Source organism: Linepithema humile, chromosome 1 (genome assembly GCF_040581485.1).
Source record: "Linepithema humile isolate Giens D197 chromosome 1, Lhum_UNIL_v1.0, whole genome shotgun sequence".
In the NCBI taxonomy this organism is placed as follows: domain Eukaryota; kingdom Metazoa; phylum Arthropoda; class Insecta; order Hymenoptera; family Formicidae; genus Linepithema; species Linepithema humile.
Window position 1 is genome coordinate 7,092,810 of NC_090128.1, and position 26,752 is coordinate 7,119,561.

Sequence of the window (26,752 nt, forward strand, 5' to 3'; positions counted from 1 at the left end):
TGCTGATAGTCTGCGATTGAGCTTCTAACGAATTATCTCTTCATAAAGATTTATAGATATTGGTGGAAATATTCAGTAAATATTCTGCGAATCGTAACATCTCGTGTAAGCATCGATAAACTGAAAGCTTAGGATGCTGACTGGCATCAAAAACGTCTTCAAGTTTTGCGTGGTGTATTATATAGCAATTAAGATTATTTTTCATTTGTTAAAACAGCAGAGACTAAATAAATGTATGTTGAATAAAGATTATTTCTATATGACATTTTTATTTTTTACTTGTTTTTTCTAATTCTTTTATAAAAGGATTCTGGAAATGCTAATTTATTTTATCTAATAAACTGCTGAAAATACGCCTAATCATTTTTATGGCATGCTTATAGCCAAGAGTGCTTCGTTCTTGGCAGTAAAACGATAACCGAGTCAATACCGTTATTTATTTTGAGATCCATTCAAATTAATCGAAATTCTCGGGTTTGTTTTACCTTTCTCGCCGTAACAAAACATGGCATCATAATTTAATTATTGTCATTTAATTAATACTGACGATATACAAGTAGGAAAATTTATGACATATTTATAGTTTAATGAATATTGTGAAAATAATGTTTCGACTAAAAGCTTTTACACAAAATAAAATTAATTAATGCAGAAAAAATACATTACCAGTAAGAAATGTAAATTTAATATTATAATTATAACTACTTTTTTAAAATTAAGATTACGAATAGATTGCGTATATAATTAAATTATATAACTTAACAAAATGACAATAAAACAGTTCGATATTTTCTTTTCGACTTTTTCTTGTTTTTTTAGTGCAAAAAGATACATGTTACTTTAACCAGAAAATGGCAAAAATTAAGATCAATAAATTATTAAAATTATTTTATAATTTATATATTATAACTTAGCATGTATAAACGTATAACTAATTAGCATGTGTAAATAATAAAGTTAATTTTATTTATATTTGTTTGTGCATGTATAAACATATAACTAATTAGCATGTATAAACAATAAAGTTGATTTTACTTACATTTGTTTCCATGATGACTTCTTATTATTGTCCGTTTTTTTCTCGTGATCGCGCTTCTTTCGACCCTCAAAGCAGTGTATTCTGAAACATATAGCGCATTATTAATTAATCATCGACCCGATACCGTGACAGAAGATAGACTGGCGCTTTTTCTTTATAATTGACTATCGTTGTTGCCGACATTGTTTGATATTCACGACATTGTGCACAGTAATGTTACTCATTTTGTGGTCATCATTTTTCAATTATTAGCTTTGAAACATGAAATGTTAATTATTGTGCGGTTTTATGTTTGTTGTAATAAGCATATACAACGAGAAGCACGACCGATTATCCTCTTGTCGTATGAGGGAAACGCTTTGACGTGGCTTCGGCCTCGCTTGTACCTAATAATCGCGAGAATCGACTGTTATTACCGAGCATAATATTTGATAAAATTGCGACCACGAAATTTGACAATATTTTGATAAATGAATTTTTACTCGTCAAATCACTCGCTCGGCTGGCGATAAACATTGACACATTGTAAAAGCAATTTCCATGTCAGTACTTTTAATAATAAAAGTTAATAGAAATATGAGTGTACAGGAACAATAATATTTTCGATGTGAGTTTTTATATAAAATACACACAAGTATTTATATATAAAATATCAATAAAAATGATTAATGTTTAATCTTTATGCTAACAAAAAATAAATTAGTCGCAAAAACTCATTGTAAAAATAGAAAGAGGAAAACAAAATGATCAAATTATATCATGCCATTCGCTGTTCTACGAAAATACAAGTCATGCGAAAATTCATTACGAAATTGATCGCGTGGGTTGAGCCGATAAACGATTGAACGAGGGTTAATTTATGAAATCTCGATGTAGTAAATTAACGATGATACATAAAATGTCCTCACACACCCTTGTTTGTCATTTAATTAGTCGTGTATTAGTAGGTTAGACAACCAACACCTTTTCTTCTATCATGATACTGCGCCCTTTAGTCTATTATTCGGATACGATAATCATTACAGGCAATCGATCAAAGAGAACAGCCGTGTTAATATCTTGCGCTAACATATTAATTCAATAATAAGTATAATAGATATAAGCCATTAATCGTGCAAGATCGTAAAAATTGATAAATTAAGAGCGCAGAATTGCGTCAAAGAAAGGTCTTTATCAGAAATTGTTTCTATTTAAATTTAATTTATAAAAGAATTTATATTAAGTTGATAGAGGATTACATTTGAAGCCACAAAGTGAAGGGATGTAATGCAGAGCAATCTCTGGAATCTTGAAGTTAAATACAAATAGTTTACTGAATCAACGTTCAACCACCAGTTACATTTGGATTTACAAGCAATATGAATTTGGCATTGCTGGCATATTGTGTCTTTAGTCATCTGTATGCATGCGTGCATACCAACTTTACATATATTACCCCAAGGCTATCAGTAAAGTTATCAAATGGCTAATTAAAAGCAAAGTAAAATGAACAACGATCATGAACAATGGACTCGTCCATTGTAAAATTATTTCGTATCGCGAGCTGCGGAATTTAAATGGCAAAGATACGCTATATACGCGTCAGCTACACGTCACATTATCGATCATATGTATTCCCAAATGGTTATCTCTGTGACACATCGTTAACTATTATGTCAAATTTGACGGATCTAATCAAATTAATGAACAGGCGAAGAATATTGGTGCAAACAATAGATCACGCACTGTAATATAAAGCTCAAATCGTATTAAAACTTAACGACTGTCTTTTCATACGATAGATATAATATAACTAAAATCTGTTTTGTTTTATACAAAATTTTGGGCGAGATACATACATATATATATATATATAGTAGAAAATAAAGTTCAAAACAGAAAAAATATGTAAAAACGAAATATTCTGGATCCTCTTCAGTCTAACGATGATGTCGTCCGTCATCGGGTTTTCACGTAACCACTCAACGGACATCACCGTTAGACAGAAGGAAGTCCGAAACATTTCGTTTTTACATATTTTTCTGTTGTACTATCTTTTTTTTTTACAATAAATTGTTTTTCGCACACTAACATCCGCATTCTTTTGGTTCTTATTGTGTTTAAATAATTTTATCACTTACAGAAGCATTGCTGTTTTGTCAAAAATTGGACAAGAGCAATATTATTTATTGAAACTTAGGTGCGTTATTACGCATGTTTTTCACGACTTATCGGTCGATAGTTACGCGCCTTTCAACGCGACAACGCAGGATCGCGATTTAAATAGATCAGCGTACACTGCGATTTCGAGAGTCTCGAGAGATGTTCGAGTGCCGGAGGTACTTGAGAGATGTTGTTTCGTGAAGCTTCCGGCTTGATCATCGGCAATGAAAGTAGTCCACGTGTTGAATAAGATGGCGTACGCTTCGGTTAAATTAATATAGATGTAATTTGCGATGGTAAAATAATGATAAAGCCAATAGCGCGAACGCTCAAACAATTAAGGAGAAAGCCGCTCCCTTGAGACAATGCTTACAAAGTCAATTATACCGTTGTAAGAATTATTTATAATTTTTAATGAGTTTAAATTAAGATATCATGCTTTTTTCAAAATCAACAGTAGTTGGGCAAAAAATAAATTCTAAATGTTATTTAAAAATGTTTCTTTCTTTCAATATTTATGTACGTTCTTGTTTTTGTGCAATGGGTTTTTTATAATGAAAAGTACTCTCCATTATCTATTCGAAAGTATGTCACATTCTAAAAAAATGTTTAATTATTATCTGCATGTATATCTGCTTGTTAAAACTATTCAGTTTCACCTGCACTCAATTTTAATGACAGATTTTTTTGACAAATGCGGAATTATTTTTACGATAAATATTTTAGGTGTTATCAGATATTGAGACATCGTTCTTTGTAGATGTCCTGATTATAAATTCATTAGAAAGTAAAGTTCCACAAATAAATGTAGAGAAGTGAACTAAATAAATAATAGTCAAACAAATGTAGAGAAATGGAGAAAATGATGTAGCATTTGCATTTAATTAAATATTGCAGCTTGAAACAGAAATTAGAATTTGGGGAATGTTCATGTGTACCTTCCGTCACTAAAAATTATTATATATCTAAATAAAAATAACATCAATTTCACAGTATGGTAATATTTCTCGCGTTACTTCGGACTGCAGTTAACGTCTCAGGCAAAACCAAGTTAAACTATAGTTTAAAGGTCAGGCACTGGGTTAAGAGTATTCTCGAGCGCGTTTCAATAGCATCGCGTATTCCTTGCGCCCTGTTTCGTACCGTTAAATAGTCGGTATTTCGACCGTTTTGCACTTCATTTAATTTACGCCAAAATGTCAGTTCCTCAAGTTCTCTAGTTAAGTTCTCTTACCTTGACGGTAAATACAAGCGCGATGATTTAACATTAAGCCTTTTAGGTCTTACATTAAAGATACAATTTCAATGTTTCTTGATAAATATTCATTGTTGATGTTTTTGCAATTGATGCTCGTGATTAAAAAAATATGAGATACAATATTGAAAGAATATATGACAGATATTGAGGATGATGAAAGAACGTGTTCGAAAATTATGCAGAATGAAAAAGAATATTATAAAGAAGCGTTTCTGAATAATGTTGTATATGTGATAGCAACACACACACACATTCGCATTAGTCGGAGGGTAGAGCTTATCAGAAGACGAGAACGTATTCCATTGTGACGAGCTTTTGCGGTTCGCTGATTCGGATGCGATATGTGGAGAATACTGAGTTGGCTGTAGCATGAGTAATAGAAAGAAATTTCATGACATTGATAGTTGGAATGCTGAAAATAATTCCGGTCAGAAATGCAAATTTTTGACAATAACGACAAGAGAAAAATTAACAGCTTTGATAATGTGAACAAAAGGTCTGCAATAATTTAAAAATAAATTCAAATTTCGTTACTTTTTTGCATGTGTAAAACTTGATCAGTTTATTGACGCGAAAGAATAAACACGTCCACAATTTTATTAAAGAAATGATGAATCTCATATTGTTCAAAGATTGATATTTTAGCTAATCGATGAATCTTGAATGTTTTGTACCTCAATGCGAGAAGTTTACACATAACAAAAGAAAAATTTCTGATTGTTATTATTGTAAATATCCTTTTTACATTTTTACATGAATGGAAAGTTATTAGTTTCTCGTTAACTTGGTAGGTTGGATGAATGTTCTATTTAAGACGAAGAATAGCGTCACTCATTTATATTGCATGCAGCGTGAGGTAGTTCCAAGCTTTCATATTCTTGCTAAGTATTGACGTTGCGTCTACGCAATAGCGATGCGAAACAAGATTCTGCAAGCCTAATGAGTTTTAAGTCAATCCCGCTTAGATATGAGAGGAGATATTTTACACATAGTTGACGTAACTTACTTATACTGTACAATGTTATACGTCAAAGTATAGGATAGACGAGTTATTAAAAGCACGAGAATACCTACAGAATTCTAAAATGTATAATATTATTTTTTGAGATCAGCAATTTAATCGCAGAATCATCCACAAATCCTCGTAAAACGCTGATCCTATTTTCCCTCAGCTTTTTACTCGTCTGCCACGTGACGTGACGTTCGTTAAGCAGGCTTTCATTTCAGTTAAGTTCCTCGAAATGCGTGACTCGAATAAAAAGTTCATACACGTACCAATTACCAGCGCGCCAATTAGTCGGTGAAAAAAAAAAAGATACTAAAGAAAGCTACCGTTTACAATAACATGATAGCGGAAAGGTCACGCGATAAGTTAAAAACACTCAAGGGACCGTCATTTTAATTCTTGCCTCCACCCAGTGGCACATATATCCCGATGGCCTATTTCGGAGTATGTCACGCGGCGAAAGCCCAGAAGTGTGGCCCGTTCGCGGCTTCGCGAATCCACTCGTCACATAAATCCGCCGGATAAGTGGATATTTATTTGCGATTCTACGCTCTGCTCGCGTGTTGCTCGTTTTATTCCGATCGATCGATTAATATTGGCAGAAATCGCTGAAAATGGATTCACGATACGTGACTAAGCTTTACACTGTCCAACAAGTTGTTTCTCACTGTCCACCGTTCGCCACAGTAAAAATATGTAAATGTATAATTTTATGTAATCGGTTATTATATTATTCATGGATGCATTTCGAGTTACGTTTCACATTATTTCTAATGGAATTTTTGAATGGAATAGTAAACAGAGGATAGATATATGTGTCCTGTCTTGCAGCGAAAAAGCTGTAAATAAATCTTTCTATTTTTAACATCTTTTAAATTATTAAATAATCCTTTGCTTTCCATTAAAAAATTTGCATTGCAAATTATCAGAAATTATCAATTAATTGAAATTTGCCGCTGTAATCAGCTAAATCCAGTTTACAATTTTTCTACCTATTGATGTTATTAGACGCGATATTTCCCGCGATGAATATTTACTTTTTACATGATTGGATGCTTTTGTTCCGGTTCGAAATATTTTTCTTGTGGCAATATTGTTTGCAGCAACCTGCAACCTCGTCTATATTTACGCGTCAGAAGAAAAAAACATTAGATACTTCCAGTGAAAAGGCGAAAGAACGGCTTCTTTCCACATTTTCCGAAGATGCTTTTATCACATCCGCGAGCTAACTCGCGCAGACTTCTACGTTTGAAGAGCCTTGGCGTTCGCGATATAAAAAGGCTTCGATTTTCACGTGCATGTTCTATTCAAATACAGCATAGTAAATGCAGCAATTTTCGATTTTGTTCATCTTTAAATCGTATATATATATATATATATATATATATATATATAAGCGATTGTATTGTGTGATAAGTACGAATTCTCCGCACTGCACAAACTACACTGAAATAAAAAAATTTTACCCAAGAAATAAAGAAATACAAATATCTTTAATGTTTTTCATCTATAATTTAATACGTCCAGTGCGATTCATACTGCCAAAATACAAATAAATTGCTGTCGTTCTACTTTTGTTACTAAAAGACCAATTCCAAACCGATCCAAGAATCTGCCATTAAAAATCAGTTCAGAATTCTGAGTCACGCTGCGCAAAAAGCATATTTCTTTCTTTGAACTACTTTTTAACGTATCTGGCAGTCGTAAAAAGCGAAAGCTAACATTTCCGATCGTTCCTTCGTTTAGATGAAAGATGTGTAACGGATGTTGCCACTTGCGAAGGTCACTTTTGCATTTCGTATTTTCCGGATACTTCATGAACATACTTCCTGAATACTTTCTAGATATTTATAAAATATCTTCAACATTTCTCGGAGGCTTGTATAACGCTCGCGTTTGCAGAAATATTCGCAAATAAGGCTCAGAGATACACGCAGTCGGTTGCGTAAGTAGGATTCGCCAACTCGTGCAAGGATAGTAAGAAGATTGAGATGGATAGGAACCGTCATGATGTAGAGAAAAGGCTAGGAACGGCCAATTGGGATGCTGCGGTGGCTAGCCACATCGTGGAACTTGTCCAGGATAATGTGGTTCGCATACGCTATCCCGACGCTTCCTCGATTTCTCGAGAGCCTTGCGGAATTTCAATTCCGCTCGAAACTAAAAGTCACTGAGCACATGGAACGTCACAAAATTATTCAATGATATCAAAAGATAGATAATCATCTGCAATGCTAAAATAATTTTTACGATAATCATCATTAGAATCGATTTTTAATTCATGTCTCTAATGCAGTATTTTAATAACGCTCTATAAATTATCCAAAAAATATTCAAAGCGCTTTCCTTTCATCTTGTAAAAATTTACTCCATTTATCTTGTGAAAAGAAATTATATTTTTTTCCGATTTTCTAATAATTAATACAACGACATTGTCTTATAAAATTAACACAGTTTGCTTTATTTGAGATTTTAATATTAAGCAAATTATTTATGATCTTAATTCGATGTAAGCTTTAGCGTGATAAATTGAAGACAATGATTGGATAGTACACGATATTAACGTCGCATATTTATACTTTAAGTTATAGGCTGCATTTTCCTAAAGACGCGGTGATGCGCGTTGTCTATAATTACGCGTCGTCCTGTTTGTAAGAAGCAGAGACAAACGCAATATTCGTCGTTAACACACCTACCCTCGTTTCGTAACAGAGGAAGAGGTAATCTGGTTTCGATGGAAGAGACACGCCTGGTTTAAACTTTCAAGTCTGCGCCAATCTCAACGCCTACAAGACGCTAGATTTGTTAATCACAGACCCTCCTTTCAGAGGGCTCCTTTCTTGCAGACTAAGCTCGTTGCGCCCGGTTATTTTAAGGATTGCGAGGTCGCGCAACTGTAATCTAGTCGTAATTATGCGCATGGTCGTCATGATGTCAGAGATGGTTATTTACAGAACACGGAACTCTTCCTGAATCTTTTCTACGAAATTCATTTTACTCGCTACATGTAGGATTTTTATATAACATTTCAATATTAACGATGAAAAAAATCCCATCTTTTTTAATGTTAAATAATGTTTAAATTTTCACGAATGGTACATATATGTGTACATATAAACTCAGTTTGAACCACCTAATTAACGACAAAATGTAACGAATGTAAAAAGAAAAAAATATTGTTAAGCTATCCCATTCAAATTCTCGCAAAACGTTTCCCAACTTTGCAATGAAATATACAAAAACAATTGTTCCATCTAGTTTAGCGAAAGTACCGAGGGAATCGTTACAATAAATGTCTAAAGGATAGAAACAAACTTTCAGATAAGAGGCAAACACATTTTGTGAATCGAATAACGTTGGTGTTAAAATGGAAAAGAGAAATGAGAAGGAGGGAACGCACAAGTACTACTTAATTAGTAACTAGCAATCTCAGCAAGAGTTATAATCATCACCTTCATTTGTGAAGTGATTTAAGGCTGTCCAACCGGTACTCCGATCGAGCAAATTTCCCTCTACCCGACAGATTAATTATTCCTAGCTTCAGTATTCCCTTAGTCAATAAAAGCGGTTCGCAAGGGCAGATGAAAGTTGAACCGGTTATATCGACTGAAAAAGGTTAATCCTGATTATTGGATAAACGTAAGCTTATCAACATTGATCTTGACCGTGACCTTGGCAATCTGCATGTTATACGAAAACATTATTAACATCATTAAATTTTAATTTTTTCATTACAAAGCGAGATTGAATAATGCAAATTTTTTTCGCACAAGTCATTTACACGAACGCCTGATATTTATTATTTATTAAATCTCGGTGCGTGAAAACGTCGTAATTTACTACGGAGAATATTGCGCAAAAGTTCAGGCAGCTCTTATACTGCTTTTTCAAGTACACAATTTTCAAGTTCACATACTGAAGCTCTTCGTAGGTGGTTCGCGTAGGTCTGGTGTATCCCTTGGGATAAAGAGGGAAAGATATGCTCTATGACTAAATAAATCTCAGTGTGATATAGAATAATTTCCCATATGTAATATACATATGTAATATATGAAAAGATATGAGTTTGTGTGATTATTTATAATCGTGATACAGAATGTCGATCGGAGATTCCTAAATTTTTAATATTACAGTTAGCTACTGAATATATACTAGCAATATACACAAAAGTACGCTATTATTATTTTAAATATTTTAACAGCTTAAAAAAATTAATGTTAAACATTTAAGCATATCATTAGATAGCAATTTGTAGTAAATGAGAACAATATGCTATTTAAAAAGAAGAAAGCATACAATATCCGTTAATTCCTGCTACTTCTACCTTGTAGAACAGAATATGTACATAATATACATATGTATAGCTCTGTTATATCACTACTTAGTGAAACATTTAATTTTAATACGTTTAATCATTTTGTCGGTTTGTAATGTTTATTTATTCACATCACAATGGAATTCATTACCTATGAACCTAATAATCCGAATAATACCCGTCAATCGTACCGTGAGATATTTCAAATTGAAGGATTTATCTTAAAAGTGACACATTTATCGAATTTATCAGTTTGATTTATCGAATAAAATCGGTAAAAAAGGATCATTAAAAAAAACGAAAGAGATAATTCTTTGAACCTACTATACATCACTTTTCCAATTAAATATTATCGTACCATTTAACGTAATTAATGTACATAAAATAACATTCAACAAGGCACATAGAGTTTTCAAAAACTAAATAAATAAATAATTATGTTTTAATTTTAACGCAATTATTTCTTTTCCTATTTAAATGTGTTTGTAAATCATCGATAAAAATAATTAACAGCATGTCTAAAAAATTAGTGGGAAAAAGATCTAAAGAAAAAGTAAAACGTTTGAGAGGTCTCTTTAGCAATTGCATGAAATTTTTCACATTGCCAATTAATGGTCGACGAATAGGAAGTATTCTGCGAAAATCGATTGCAGAACAATTCGTCAAAGGGTCAGCGAATAAGAGGAAGATTCCGAACCCGAGAAAGAAGCCATACGATTCCCATGGCGAGTCGACGGGTGGCGACTGTTGTCGGGCTCTTTGTTAATTAACGGATGACGTGTACTTAGCGGGGATCGCATTAATTGCTAATTGGCATCGTTTCGCGCGAATTCTCACAGTTACCTGCACCTTGATCGTTGATTCTCTGCGATTACATATGATTTAGCGTGCCGTATCGCCTATTCCTCGCGCGAGAATTAATCTTCATTGTGTGAGCGGAACTTCAATTACTCGTATATGTATCGGTATCGGGACAATCATTCTCGTCGCAAAAGTTGTCACGGTACGCTATGAAACATTTCATCGAAATAATATCCACGCAAATGCTAAATTTCTATATGCGTTTATATATAGAACTTCTATAATTGATGTACATTGAATAAAATAAAGTTATATCTATCAATGATTACTGCGTGCATGATAAATGCGTCGAGGGAAATAACGAGAACTCGCAATTGTTAGAAATACTAATAGCAGTACTGTATAATTGCACAAAAACGATTTGCTTTGAGATCGTAACAATTGCTGAAAACGTTCTAAATAATTGTTGCGACAAGTGCATTATTATAATAGACCCAAGCAAATATCGTGCCCCGTGCAATAAGTCTAACATTTTCTACAATAGAGGAAATAAATTTTCTAGAGACTCCTGCGAGAGAGGAAGTAATTTCTCGTAAGAATTCTCTCCATAGAAATCCTTCGCGTGGAAAAGAAATGCTTTCTATGAATTACTTCTATTCGTATTGATTAATACTCAGAGAGAGTAATTGGATTTTTTTTCCACGGCCTAAGTTCGCTTTACACAGGGTGCATAAATGATTGAAGGTAACGTCGCTCAGTACACAACGCCTCAATTACGGAGTTAAATTAACACTGACCTCACATTGGACACTCTGGATATCGCGGCTGAACTTGATTACGAAGGTACTGATTCTTGGTGCGTGATAAAGGAAATACAATAGAATCACGCAGTACGTCAGTAAACGTTGCAATAACAGTTCATAGCGAGTATGATGCTTTTTTGTGTAAAAGCTCGCGTGTGTACGCGAGTCCCAGTTTTCTAAGTTAGTACAGTAAGTCACCGCCAAATCGATTAAATTTGCTTGTTTTGATCACAGCTTAACGTAGATTCTTAAAGAAAATTACATTTCTCCGTGATCGAAACAATTTCGCATCACAGTAACTAAAGACCGCAGTATTATAGTATATTTGAGAGAAAACGAACGATTTAAAATTGGCACGTTCAACCAATTACTTTAAAATTTAAATCAAATTATATAACGCTGATACATGTGTCATAAACTTTTTAGCATTGATACACAAAATAATTATAATATATCAATTTGAAATTTTTGAAAAATGTTTCACACAATGATTATTTAAGTTCTGATTCAAATATTTATTTCAAAAGAATAATAAAATGGGAACTAACATGCGCTTTCTTAGAATTTTTCAACAATAGAATTAAAAAAAAAAATCAATTTTTCTCGACATTAAAATCATAAAAATTTCACCACAATGTCTTGCTTTAATATTCAATAAAATAATTCGATAACTCCAGTTTCGATATTCTCGCGACTCAAGTTACTTCACCAAATTATTCAAATAATTTCAGAATCTTTCTTTAATTTTTGTTGTAAAATAAGCTTTGCTGATGAATTTTAATTTGTGTTATAAAATGTTATAAAAAGTTGCTGTTATAAAATGATAAATAATCTATTTTCGCATGGTTATAGTTAGGCAATAAATTTTTATGTATTTTGACGAAACCTATCTATGCGTAAATTCATTAGTATAATTCCAAGTAAAACAAGAAGCCGATCAATATTTCAAAACGAAAGAACAAACCTTGGCCTTGACGCAACGCCATCAGTCATTGCTAATTGGTTTACTTCATCAAATATCATTTCACAATTAATTAATTACGCGATGACGTCAATAAAGGCGTGTCATTGTTTAATAAAATGAATATGTAGTACTCTGGAAAATTATAACTAACATTAATCAGTTTCGCAAAGATAATTATTCCTAGAAATTTTTTTTCAGAAAATTCATATACATGCGTCTGAGAAATTGAAACATTGAGAAGTAAATAGTTTATTTGTAAAATTAAAGCTATATATTGACTAGCAATTTTAATATCTTAAAAGTTTTATATACGTTAAATTTGACGATGATGTAATAATTGATTTAATTTAAGAGCCGGATAAAATTATTTTGTTTTAATTAATCCTCTCTGCATATTGCAAGTTGACGGCAGACTTACTGGATTTTAAATTCCTCACGTTTTCAAGCGACAGCAAAACGAGTTTTCTAAAAGTCTGCAAATGGATCTACCGAGCGCGAGAAAACGGACGACGTATTTCTCACTTATCGCTCTAATGTAATGTTGTTTTATGCAAAGAAATGTCGTGACGCTAGCATGTGCTTTACCCAGGCAAATACGTTATTCATATCCATACGTTCATTTGAACCTTATTCTTTGCAATCATATTATCGCTCAATTATCAAAAAATTATTAAATTTAATATTTCTCTTAGCTTTAAAATATATTCTTATATTTAATACATGTAAATAAAAAAGGTTAAATAATAATACAACTAATAAAAAAGATACAAACATCTATAGAATAAGATACTAAATGTAAAAATGTGTATTGAGATTATTCATATTTTTAAATATTTAGTTAGATCTAATATTGATAAAGTTTAAAAGATATGTGTTTCTTTAACTGTTAATTTTTGACCGCATAAATATTGGTTATCAATCATCGTAAAGAATAAGTTTGCAAAAAGATCGATCATTGTCAAATTGATCTTCGACTGCGTGATTGAACGAGAATTTTCAGTGTGTTTGTGAACGTCACAAACTAATGATCGACTTAAGAATAAAATATTCTTTGCATCTTTATTCGAAATGAATAGAATCCTTACAGAAAATATGCGAGTTAATCTTTTTACGAGTGTATTATAAAAAAATAACTATTTTAAAAAAATATGATATCAAATTCAAAGATGCATTGTGACTAAAAATATACGAATCATATTTTATTCGTGAAAAATAATAATATATTTAATAGTTTATAACATTAATGTATAATGATGTCAGTTCATATAATCAATTTTATGAAATAAAAGATTTAATGATAAACAATAAAATATTGCGAAAATGCTTTCTTACACGATAAATTTTCTTTTTTCTCGTATACTTTTTCTGCAAGTCTTTTATCTGTATCCGAGAATTATATTTTTCTTTCTGTTCTTCACTTGTCCACTACATCGCCTTCGTTAATTATGTCAAAAGCGCGCTCGAAAATCGATATTAATTATCATGCGACGATTAAAGATGTATTATTACAGATAAATTGTGTTTGAACGCTTTTAACAATTTAAGAATAAAGGCAGAATTTAATAGTGTATAATGAACGAAGAAGAAATCTAAGAATAACATATTATTTTATAGCTACCTTTTAAATAATGTAAAATATTCTAAAAATAAAAATTCACGGTTGTGTTGCTTATATAACTGACAGAACTTATAATCATTTTTTATCTGATAAATAATACTTTTCAAAAACATTGTTATAGAATGTGTTTTTTAATTCATGTTAGTTGATTATTTGTTAATATTGATAAATATATTAAATGTATTAGAAGAAACTTCTAAGGCCGTAACTAAATGTATATGTTATGATTTAGTTTTATTGCACTTTAGCATTACATTAACAGTTACATTTCAGTCATATTTTTCGGCCATTTTCAGTGTTTCACCACTAACATGCATAAAATAAAAGTAATTCTTAATCTTTATATTTGTGGTGCCGCTTTTACTTAAGTTTCTTACATGTAAATAATCTTTATGTTCCTTTATGTTGTCATGTCTTTTTCATAACAGAGTAGAGATTATATTTCATTTGCAGAAGACAGATTTTTTAAAAAATTGTCTGAGTTTTAGAATGGTGAGACATTTCCTGTACTAGCAATTGTTATTATTTAATAGTTATTAGTTGCTGTCCTGCCTTTGTCCAAACTAGTAACTACTGTATAATAACAATTATTAGCATGAAGAAATATTATTTATAAAATCAGACAATTTAAAAAAAATCTGATTTTCGCAAACAGAATACAATCTTCATTTTGTTATAGAAAAAAAAAATACATGATAATATAAGAGGACATAAAGATTATTGATATGTAAGGAAATTAAAATAAAAGTGATATGAATATAAATATGAAAATGAATATAAAAATTAGGAATTAGTTTTATTTTGTGCATGTTAGCGGTGATTAGATATTGAAGATGGTCAAAAAATATGACTGAAATGTTTGTTAGTTGTTAATATAATGCTAAAATGTACTAAAACTAAATCATAGCAAATACATCTAACCATGGCTTTAGAGTCCCTTCTAATACATTTTATTTATTCTCAGCAAACACTAACCAACAATAACATAACATTAATGTTATCATTTCCCACTCAACAACACATTACTGTAATATAACATGTCTTGTATATAACCATTATATTGTTAAGTGGAAAATTACAACATTGATGTTATTATGTTACTATTGGTTAGTATTTGCTGGGTTATTGTTAAAAAAAAAGCCTATTAATTATTTGATGGATTAATGTGTTTAAAACATAACCTTACCTTTTGATGCTACTTGTTTTCAATATTAAAGGTTTCTTTTGGATAAAGTTAGTTGTTAGTTGTTTGTATTACTTGACTTTTGCGATAGAAACTTTCTGTAATGTTATTAAATTTTTAGCTGTATATGCACGTCATGCTAAAATTTAGAATTCTGCAAAATTTTGCGGTCTAAGTTTTCAATGTAATTTTGAGAAATAATTAATTGATTTTAATATTTGATCACACAACGAAAACTTTAGCTTTTAGCATATTTGTTGGTATTTTATTGAAAAAAATGTTGCAGTAATATTTGTCTAAATGATTGCAAAGTGGCTGCGTATAAAACTTCAGGAATTCTGCCGTATAGCTTTTTTATTGTGAAGCATTAGAGATTATAAATAAGTGTAACGAAAATGAACGAGAAACTTTATATCTAGCACTCACTTTTCGTAGCATCCATCGAAGAAATCGATATTTACCATTTTTTAATCTCAGCAGCTGTATTTTGGATTTTTGGTCCAAATCCATACTTAAATTTCTTCTCCTTTCACACGCGATGACAATCACAAGACAACTCAATCGCTACGCCTAAATGTTTGATATGTAGATATATCAAATACAAATTATATGTGTCGACATCTTTTCTGTACCTACGTACTATGATGTCGTTCTAGCCGTTTCCGCTGTTAGGGCGCATCGATCGTGCCAATCATTGAATACCCCCCACCGAGTTGCCGGAACGTCATATTGACTTTTGATCCATACACAAATATGTTGATCGTCATGTGTCTCATCGTATTATCCTCCGAATTTAGGCAGATTTACGGCACTGCGATGACCGAAATGTATCATATTCGTAAGTACACATGCTTTAGATAACATAGTATTCGAGAGCGAGCATGTAGCAAATGCAATTCTGCGAAATTTCGACGGATGAAAAACATCCTCAAGCCACGACTATTATATCGCGATATTCAAGATTCGCCAAAATGTACACGAAGTTTGTTCGAACACAATCGATTCTCTCCGCCAATCATCGCATTTCCCTCTAAACGGGATCGCCATATTGAGCTTGATCTATGTACGAGTGTGTCGATCGTCGTATATTCTCTTCCGAATTTAAGCGGATTTACGGCGAAGCGGTGATCGAAATGTATCATATTCGTAAGTGCACATGCTTTAGATAACGTAGCATTCAAGAGCGAGCAAGTAGTAAACGCGATTGTGCGAAATTTCGACGGATGAAAAACATTTTGGAGCTGCGACCACATCGCGACATTCACGATTCGCCAAAATGTACATGAAGTTTGTTTGAACGCGATCGATTCTCTCCGCCAATCATCGCATTTCCCTCCAAATGGGATCGCCATATTAAACTTGACCTATGTACAAGTGTGTCGATCGTCGTATATTCTCTTCCGAATTTAGGCAGACTTATGGCACGGCGGTAACCGAGATACATCATATTCGTGAGTATTTATGCTTCCGATAACGTAGCATTCGAGAGTGAACGAGTGTCAACGCGAGTGATTGAAATTTCGACGGATGAAAAACATCCGCGAGCCACGTTCGTTGATCAAAATCCACCGAAATATATGCGAAATTTGTTCAAACGCAATCGATCATATCCATCAATCATCGTATTTCTCTCTTCTCTCTCTTTCTGATCGGGATCGCTATATTGGGTATTGAATGTGTGATTGTTGTATATTCTCTTCCGAATTTAGGTGAATTTACAAAACGGCGGTAACTGAAATACATCATTTTCGTAAGTATCCGTGCTTTAGATAATATATCATATGAACGCGAGTAAAGCACGAATATGATTGTGCGGAATTTTGATGGATGAAAAACATTTTGGAGCCGAGACGGTCCCGAACTCCGTATATTCTCTGAAGTATGCGTGAGGCGCGCGCGTAGTTGATCGTATCAGTTGTCGTCCTGATTGCATTTCGCGCCAAATTGCTCGCATTTTTATTTAGTCATCGTCTGTGAGTTCTTATCAATATATCGCGCGTGATATTTCATATTTTGGCGACTTTTCGGTAGCAGAAATATACGATACACGAGAATGACCGTATTGCGAAAGCGATCGTAATAAAATTTTTTATGAATCCTAATTATATATACGGAATTCAGTACAAATATCTACATTCAAGTATCAAACTATTAAACAAAAAATAAGAACGATTAACTGTTGTTCGTCGTAAGATGATTAATTATTGTTTGTTGTAACATTTTACAGGACCTTCAAGTCGAGTAATGTATTTAGAAGAAAATAACGAGTAGAAAATCCGTCACCACAATCCAACACGTGGAAGTTTGCGTTCTGGAGTGAAAAATCATGAAGACAAGTAGTGAACTACACTTTTCGTAATCGTCTTGCATTAGTTGTGTGAGTGTGTGAAGAGGAACTTGGATGAACACGGATTGAGAATCGAGGATCATGCTGCGGTCACCGAGCTCAGAGAGCGGTGAATCCTAATTTGCTGACACACTGGATGCTGTGATATAGATGTATCTGGTTGGAAGCTGCAAACGGTGAGTCCTAGATATTAAATTCCATTTTTTTTAAAAGCATTTTTTTATATTTTCTATGTACTGCATATTTAAAAGATTTATTATTTCTCAAAATACATATACAGCAAGCATCTTACTATGATTATTTTTTGTGAATGAATAAATTTAAACAGAATTTTCCGCAGATATTTTTTAAATTAAAAATTTATCTTGATTGCAATTATGATTTTATCCTAAACGTATGTCAATTTCATAATTTAATCACTTCTCTAACACAATATTCATAATCTCTATAAATGCGCATGCAGATGAAAAGAGTAATTATACTTCATCAATAAACTGTAGAGAAATATAATTGCAACAAAAATGGCTACGTGTGCTATAATCAATGTTGCAATGTTGCAACTTGTAATCGAGACGATATAATTTGAAATATGTAAAGTAATGTTTGTCATTTCCAGATATAAAGAATGAAATTAATTAATATGTCATCTAGTGACAAATTTCACAGAAAAGTTGCATACTGAATTTAAACGTATCTCTTATTTTTTGTTGCATAGTAGTAATAATTAAATCATCATTTTTACATGATTTTGAGAGATTTGAAATTTATTTAATATTGATTACAAGTTATAGAAATGATCTAATACAATTCTAGGCGTGACACATATCAAAATTGCATTATGAAAGTCAATTATTACAATTATTTTTTATCTGATGAATAATATTTAATATTTTTAAAAAATGTTGATTAAAAAATTAACAATTTCAAATTTTTTGATAATGATTTTTTGAATAATTATCATCAGTATTATATAACTTTTTTATATGTTTTATCATAAGTTTCATATGTTTTTATCTTAAAATCGTTTCCTTAAAATTTGACATTTAGAATCATATCTACTGTGCTTTAATATAATTTATGATATTTTGTATTAGATTATTTCTATTATTACTTTTTTCTATATATTGCATAATTTTTATCGTACATTGATATTCACTTGTGCAAATATTGTTTTTTATATCTGTTTTCTACAATACCATGTTTGCCTTTGCTAATATTCTATATATAGATAAATATATAGCATTTATCTATGCTATATATTCTTCTGATATTAATTCTATATTTTAACGTTTACATATTATTTCGCGTATGAGAGAAAACGAGCGGTGGATATAGTAAATTATTACAAACATGCGCTTGCGTGTTGTTATTTCAGTAGTAGCTCTTTCCCGTTTATATTTACCGCTGTATATATCTTAATGCTGTCACACAGCATGATGACGTTCTTTCACATTGCCGGATTTTGCGTAGATTTGTTGGACATATTTTTACGAGAAAATTGCGAGCGTGATTTACAGATTAAACGATTCAGTGTGCACATATCTTGTATTTTGCCTGGTGGTGACATCCCACTTTTTCTATTTTTTCACTTATGGATTTATTAATAAATATGCCATGAATTTTACTTTGAACAAAACGTTTTAAATATTTCTCATAATAATTTTAAACATAAAATCTTTCATTACATTTTGATGAAAATAATCAAATTTTTAATATTGTCTGAAAAATAAGATTTGCATAATTTATCAAAAAATTCTTTCGCTTACATTTATTTATGAGCTAATAAATATTATATAGTATTTTTCCGCTGTATAATTGCGATATTTTTTGAACGCATCATAGTTATTTTTGTGAGCCGCTCAAGTAGTACGTACCGAAATTGTTGCGTAATGATAATGAGGATTGCCAATGAGCACGCTTTTTCTCTTTTCTCCATTTCTCTCTGTCTTCTTCGGTGCATTAGGATGCTTGATGCATTAGGAAAGATCGTATTACGGCAGTGCGAAGTACCACTTCTTTTCGTCATCTCGTTTCACTAATATTTCAACAGCGATGCGGATATACCAGAATGCATTCGAGAATACATATAATTCTCGTGTCCATCGAATAACTTGTCTTTTAAAATCGCGGAACATACACATGGGGATCGAGGGCTTGTCGCATGACGGAAGTGCGTCAATATTTTCCGTGCACTTGTGTGCGGATCGATTTGTGCGGTACCGTGAAAAATTCATCGCGTTGCACGTCGTCGGAACGGGCGCACGAGTGCGCGTATCCGCGTAATTTAATCACGCGTGTGCGATTGGCAGACGAAGCGCGCGACGTGTATATGACGGCGCGGCGATGTGTGTCGTTTTATTGAATTTAGACCTTGCTACCGCGTAATGTTGCAGATCGCGTAATGGTTCCAGTGGAAAATTTCAAATTTATCGATTAACAATGTGAATTTTTTCGCTACAGGTAATAGATCGTGATAATTTCTTATTTATACGATTATTTCGCGAGAGCGTGCTGTAATTTATTGTGAAATGCGATTTATTAACGGTAGATCACTATCTGCCGAAACTTTTCCGCCCGTTTATTTGTTTAATTGGCTTTTCTATCGAGCGATCGAATGATCGAAGTCACTAAGACTCTTAATTGGCATATTGATTTTTTACGATAACGAGTGAAACGATTTAATTGAACCTTTTGGTTCTCGAACAGAATGGATTCGCTATGTGTGAATGACATTACGATTTTAACTTACGAATATTTTATTACGTGTTTACTATTTGGATGGTTGGTATTATGCTTTATTTAAAAAATGAGTTTATAATAAAACTGTACAAAAGAAATTCAAAAGTATATGGAAACAATATTTCTATTGCTTTTTTTCTTAAATAACGATTCAGCTACAGAAAATACACAATGATAATTGGATAATTATTATGCAATAATTAAGTATTAAAAATTTATTATGTAAGTTTGTAAAATAGTGACGGTAGGAAGATATTCTCTTGCATAATGAACTCTTTTTATTGCAATCTGAAAGGATGCTCGTCTTTCACAATTTATTCGTCAACATCCTAGCGTAACTAATTAATGTTCATGCAACTTTAATTATTCACGTTTGGAGAATAATCGCATAGCCGTCGTTTTTATTTTATCACTGTTAAACTAGATCATGATAATGTTGTGTCATTGATATTAAGCAAAGGTGGTCGGATGTGTGTGTGTGTGTGTGTGTGTGTTAAGAGCATATAATTAATTGTTTCATTATCTCCATTACATACGAATGAGGACCATGCGAAACCATATTACGATATAGTTGTATCGTTCTAAGTGCCAAATCGAATATACAACTAACGTAACACCGCGAAGAATTTTACTGCTCTGTGAAATAATTATGATATAATTTATTCATATCCATTTTATTTGCCTTTTGTAAGTTTTTATATCCGAGAAGTTCGATAATTGATAATAAAGTTTGAATTAATTTATCAGTTGAACGCAGCGGAGATATTAATCATGGATTTATCGAGTTCATGGATTTATCGCCGTAAGTAATCCATTGATTGATTATTTAATTTATTGATCGCGGTAGAATTTTTCTAATTCTCGATTAATTTATTCAGAACGGTTACTACGAAGAAGTCGGCTGTTTTTTTAAACACATTTTCATTTCAGACGTGATCACTTTTAACTGTTGTTTATTCACTCAGGAGTTTTTAATTTACTTTTGCAATATTTTTATACAATCTTATCAAGTGTGACGCGACAGCAGACTGTCATTTTGATTCATTTCATTCGATTTCTACCGAGCTTTTTACTTGTTTCAAAGTTGGAAGATCAACGTAATTTAACTGATTTATCTTCTTTCTTTCTTCTTTTTCCGGAAACGAATAGGTCGCTTGATAGCATCTTAATCGTATATGGAATAATGTTAAAATAATACATGACCGGCAATAGATCATAGCTATCGTTGCAGCTAATTGCGCGTTCTCAGATAAACGTTCTTTACGACGTACGAGCATGCGATTGTTAAGGTTAATTCTAAATATCAACCTCTTTATCCGTATATGAGATAATTCCGATTTACGATAAGATATCGTGATCTTCAAAATAAAACGAGATCGATAACATGAGCTATTATTTATTGATCGTGTTCAAGGTTTCACTCGAGAAAAGTGCAATGGTTGTATATAAAAATATTTTTATTCTAGAGACAAAACTTAATTTATTTTATTAAAAATAAATTATATATTTATATAACAATAAAATTGATTATTGTTATTTGATCAAAATAGAAGAAAACTCGCTGTATCTACAATTTTGAAAATTACTAATTACTAAGTTAAAAAATGTAGACTTATAAGTCAATGATTTAAAACTGAAAAATAATATAGTATTAAAATTATACATACGCATTCTCATCTTTTCTCATCGTGATTGTCTTATGATAAATTAACTTTTTATTGATATTGTGTAATTTGAGAAATAATTAAAATTGTAATATGCCGGATTAAGCGCACGCAATTTTTTCTCATATTGACATCAATATTCCCCAAGCAACGATAATCGCCATTCAACACATCTCGTGTATAAAGAGTAGGTCAGATGAGCAAACGGCTCCACCAAATCTCTGTTGTTTCTCGTAAACCGCTTAGCGCTGCTATTGTGTTACCGCGTTTGCAGCTGTCACGATCACGCGTCTGACATAGTTGAGAACAATACCACATTACATATCAAGTGGTCCGTTTCAGTTGTCAGTTTTAGTATCGGCAGTTATTGATATTATTCGTCGATCGCATTATTTTTCGGCACTCTATTTTTTTTCCTCGAAAGTCTGAATATACATTCAAAATAACTTGATGTCCTTGCAATGCCATATTCTTGAGCGAATTCTGAGACGATTTTTCCTTTTATAAAATTTTGTCCGAAGCTTAGTTTTCGAGTTATAATTGAAAATAGGTAGCAACTTACGAGTTCGGTACAACGGGCAGGCAGGGACGCGCAACGTATAATGAGACTGTCAAGTGTTTATTATCGTCTCATGACGCATTGCACCCTCCCTGCCTGTCCGTTGTATCGGACTCGTAACTAGCAAACTATTTTCAATTAGAACTCGAAAACTAAGCTTCAGACAAAATTTTATAAAAGGAAAAATCGTCTCAGAACTCGCTCAAGAATATGGCATTGCAAGGACATCAGGTTATTTTGAATCACCCTGTATAGCTTTTTTGTTCAAAACAAAAAATGGCGATTGCATTCAAATATTTAGCGATATCGTTGCAACTGCAGCAGGTATGTCAATGCGTTGAAAACCTTGTTACGCATGTTTATTGTGTATAGAAAAATGTATAGAGTTGTCATACAAGATATTTCTTTTTGGATTATCACCGCGATGTAAAAGTCGATCTTTATATTTATAAATATTCATAAAGTGCTTAGTGCTAATTATTATAGCATAACTTTACTCGTTGAAATTCGGGAAGCGCGAAAAAAAAAAACACGTAGATCCAAGAATAAAAAAGTTTTCACTTCTTACGGGAATTTATTAATCTTAGATATATTCGTCAAAATATAGAGATTTGCTTACTCTAATGTGTATTATCTCTAATGTTTTCGTTGCAAATTTTGCACCAAACTTATTTTATATTCCACTTCTGGTCACTTGTTCAGTACGACGTATTTAAACGTAAGCGCAAAGCCGGAATTAGACGAACACTTAAGGCTAAATCTGCGAGAACATTACGAATTGCTATCTTAGCGTATTAATAACCATGCTATAGTAATTAGGACAACTAGGTAATCACTGTGATATATCGAATGGTGTCGAGATTAACTTCGATGCAATTAGAAATAACTTGTTACATCATAACTTTCAGTGAAACATATATAGAACATATTTATTCAGAATTCGCGCGAAACAAATTCTTATAAAATTGTGAATCGTATTCAACTTAGCACGTGATAAAACCATAGCAACGAGTACGAAGGGACCAATAATTAGTATCCTTTTTTTTCCATATCATTTGTCAGTCGATATGAGAAAATGAAAGAATTTATCGATATGAAAAAATGAAAGAAATTTTCGATTGAAGTTAATTATATGAAAAATCGGGATTAACAATTGTTAAAATTAAATCTTGTAGAAAGTGTCTTTTGTGTATTATTCACTGAATGATATATATTTTTATTATTTAGGCGTCATTAATAGATAGAAAATCATGTGCAATTTATATCATCTTATTCGATATATTGTGACAATGTATAATGCAATAATAAAGTCAAGTGTATTTTCAGCGACTGTCTTGGAAACTGCGCACTTCTAACATTAACATTTAAATGTAAGCGCATAAATATTAATCTACTGCTAAATTGAATACAACTCACAACTTACTCGCGCCGGAAGGAATAACATATAAAAGTACTCACCAAACAATTTGTCATTCTCCGCGTGTGTGCTGCGTTGAATTGATCTTTCCACTTGTCTCGACTTTTTCACGCCGTCACGCTATCCGGAGATGTTGACTTGCCAATTCGCAAAGATTTGCTTTCCGCCGTTGTATTGCGTAACTTGTCAACTGTCAGATGACATCTATTCGTAGTGAAAACAATGACCGGTCCGCAGGAACTCACCATGCCGGGTAGTGTCCGTCATGAGGGGCGTCGGAACGCTTAATGTGCCACGCAGGCCGATGATACACCTGTTTATATCGCGATGATAAGCGCTCGCGATCATGCATAACGCGTCGCGGATAATGGGAACTTAATCATCTATCAATTGTCATTTATCTGCCATGGCGCCTCTGCGTCTTAATTTATCATGATTATTTATGTTTTAAACAGTCTTAAATCAGAATAGAATCCACATCGTTCTGTGCAAAGCACTATATAAATGTAGGTAATTTAATTATTTAGAAAATATACAAGACCGTTTTAGAAACTTTGCACACATTTCAAAATTTCTGGTTATTCTTTTTGACACAAAAATGTAAAAAAAATACAGTTAAAAGTATTAGATTTTTAATATTATAAATGACTTTTTGATTTGATGAATTTTTAAAATATGAAGATAAATCTTTTCTCTCAAAATGATCGTTACTGAATGCTATCACATTTTTGAAATTTATAATAACTTTTGCTGAATAAAAATGAATAAAAAAATTCCTCGAGTATTTTATATCTCGTGATGACATTCGTCGTTGCACACTGCATCACGTAAACATCAATATTTTTGTATTTATTCTTTGAATCGTTATCTACCGTAGTACAAATCATTGTTTACCCAGATATTTCTGCCTAGTCAAGATTAATGGGAATTTTATTTAATTCTACGGAGATATAATAACTTCCTTCGTGATTTATAAACTAATCCCTCAAATTGATTCAAATCAGCAACAAGTTTTGGACCGCGTATCGAAAATTACATGTTAATTCTCACAGAAAAATTTACACCGTACTTGTTCTCGTTCTGGCCAACGTTCCCCATTACACGTGTAACATCTCGGAAAACTTGCAGTGTGCCGGACTGTCCGGAACTACTCGTGTACGTTTCGCGCGTCCGGCAACGGTCGCCGTTTCAACGCGACTGCCTTCCTGAGATATATCAGCTCTATCGTCGGATCTTACGCATGTCCGTCCGATTTCCGCGACTCCCTCCTTCTCTCACTCGCGCGCACACCCGGTCGTTTCATCGAGCTTTCCTCGTTTCACCCGCGTACCCTTCTTGTCGGCACGAGTGCGCCTGTCGGCTCGTTTGTCTCCCCACCAACTGTTGCTTTCGGGGATATGCACCCTCGTGCAATTAACCTTCAATATTAGAAAAAATTAAATTTCTGTATTTGATTTGATTGTTCACTGTTTGCAGAAATGTGTTCGTAAATTTCTGTTTGTACATTTTTAATTAAAAAATTATTTTAAAAATTGATAAAAAATTACAAAATTTTTTGAATTAAATCTGTCAATTAAATTGATATTGTTTTAATTGTAAATCAGTTTTTATATTTGCTTTTATCTTGAGTCTTCTCGAATCTTAGAAATTTAGAATTGATACTTTTTTCTATGCAGATAACTTATCGTTTATAACAGTTTTAATAATTATTAAGATATATGTGTATTTCGCGGATTTAAAAACTCGAAAATATATCAATTATTTTGTGTTAAATACGAAAATGTACCAATTGTTTGTATTTTAATTATTTGAAATATTCAGATGAAATATTGTGGATATACAATATAAATTTAAATTTGTGCGTGATCTTACAATGTTACTTGGATTACATATTCCTATTGGTCTTTTCCCCTTCTCTGATAAAAATAGATATGTGGATCGTTGACACTCTTCTATAACATTTTCTATTAGTTAGTTAGCCTTGAGATGCAAGGGGACGTAGAATTGCTGCTGATAACTGTATGATGATGTGTGTAGTGCGATTTCAGTCGATTATCTAAATAAACTCAATATACTTTCATTAATGTGATAAACAGCGTCATATTACTATGAGATGCGAATCTCTATAATCTTAATTTGATGAAAACTGCGAAAAGTAATAATCATTGGTATCTAAAAATGAATGTCTTTTTACGGGATTAAATCAGTGCACATTATCGTTATCGCTGATATTGATTCTTTATTCGAATAATGTGTGAAGGCTTCTTTTTTCAATTTCACAAAGTGCTCTACCCAGAGAAAAGTGTTTTTGCTCATCAATTTTGATTGCTAAAAAGATCAAAGATTAATGACGATCTTTATTTGCAAACATATTGTTTGAGTTTTATTTCAAGTTAATTTCATTTATAAGTTTAATTAATTTTTATAAATATTGGAAAATTGTGGTTTATTTTAATATAAAGAAAATTTAAAATTATAATTTTCTTTGAATGTAAAATATCTAAAACAAATTTGTATTCTTACAATTTAATACAAAAGTTTGTTGATATTATTGCTCTTGTATTAAAAGTGTTTATGTTTTTCTAGTCTAAAATACCAAATAATAGTCTAAAACATACGTGCGTATTTTTATCGCATTTAAATTTTTTTATCCGAGTAGCGTATACGATAACGAGGTATCAATTTAGAAAAAGATTTTTTCAAGAGCTTTATTGAAACATTTTCATCGAACTTTATTGAATACGATAAAACTTGATAATCTCAGTATATCTCGCGAGATTATAATTTTGATGACACACGAAATGTTTCATTACATAACACCTCGATATAAATATTATGCAATTATTGTGTTAGCGATAAACGTGATTTTTCGTATTCCATTGTATGCTATGTATTCC

At 32.0% G+C, this 26,752-nt stretch overlaps 2 protein-coding genes across 12 annotated transcripts in view; one reads left to right on the forward strand and one right to left on the reverse strand.

The window, feature by feature from the left end:
• LOC105679716 (secretin receptor) overlaps positions 1-25,081 on the reverse strand; it is a 40,054-nt gene extending 14,973 nt beyond the window's left edge. For 3 of the 6 annotated variants that reach the window (XM_012379915.2, XM_012379911.2, XM_012379916.2), the window contains exons 1-3: positions 24,925-25,081; positions 23,897-24,168; positions 1,040-1,120 (exon numbers count right to left, since the gene is read on the reverse strand). In XM_012379915.2, the coding sequence (XP_012235338.1) occupies positions 1,040-1,051 (12 nt within the window). In that variant the 5' untranslated portion in view covers positions 1,052-1,120; positions 23,897-24,168; positions 24,925-25,081. The other 3 variants (XM_012379913.2, XM_012379914.2, XM_067361179.1) reach the window with 3 other exon arrangements.
• The window catches only part of LOC105679718 (uncharacterized), a 143,770-nt gene continuing 132,850 nt past the window's right edge, over positions 15,833-26,752 (forward strand). For 2 of the 6 annotated variants that reach the window (XR_001101885.2, XM_012379917.2), the window contains exons 1-2: positions 16,286-16,580; positions 17,357-17,652. The gene's annotated coding sequence lies outside the window, so the exon portion shown is untranslated. The other 4 variants (XM_012379919.2, XM_012379918.2, XM_012379922.2 and 1 more) reach the window with 4 other exon arrangements.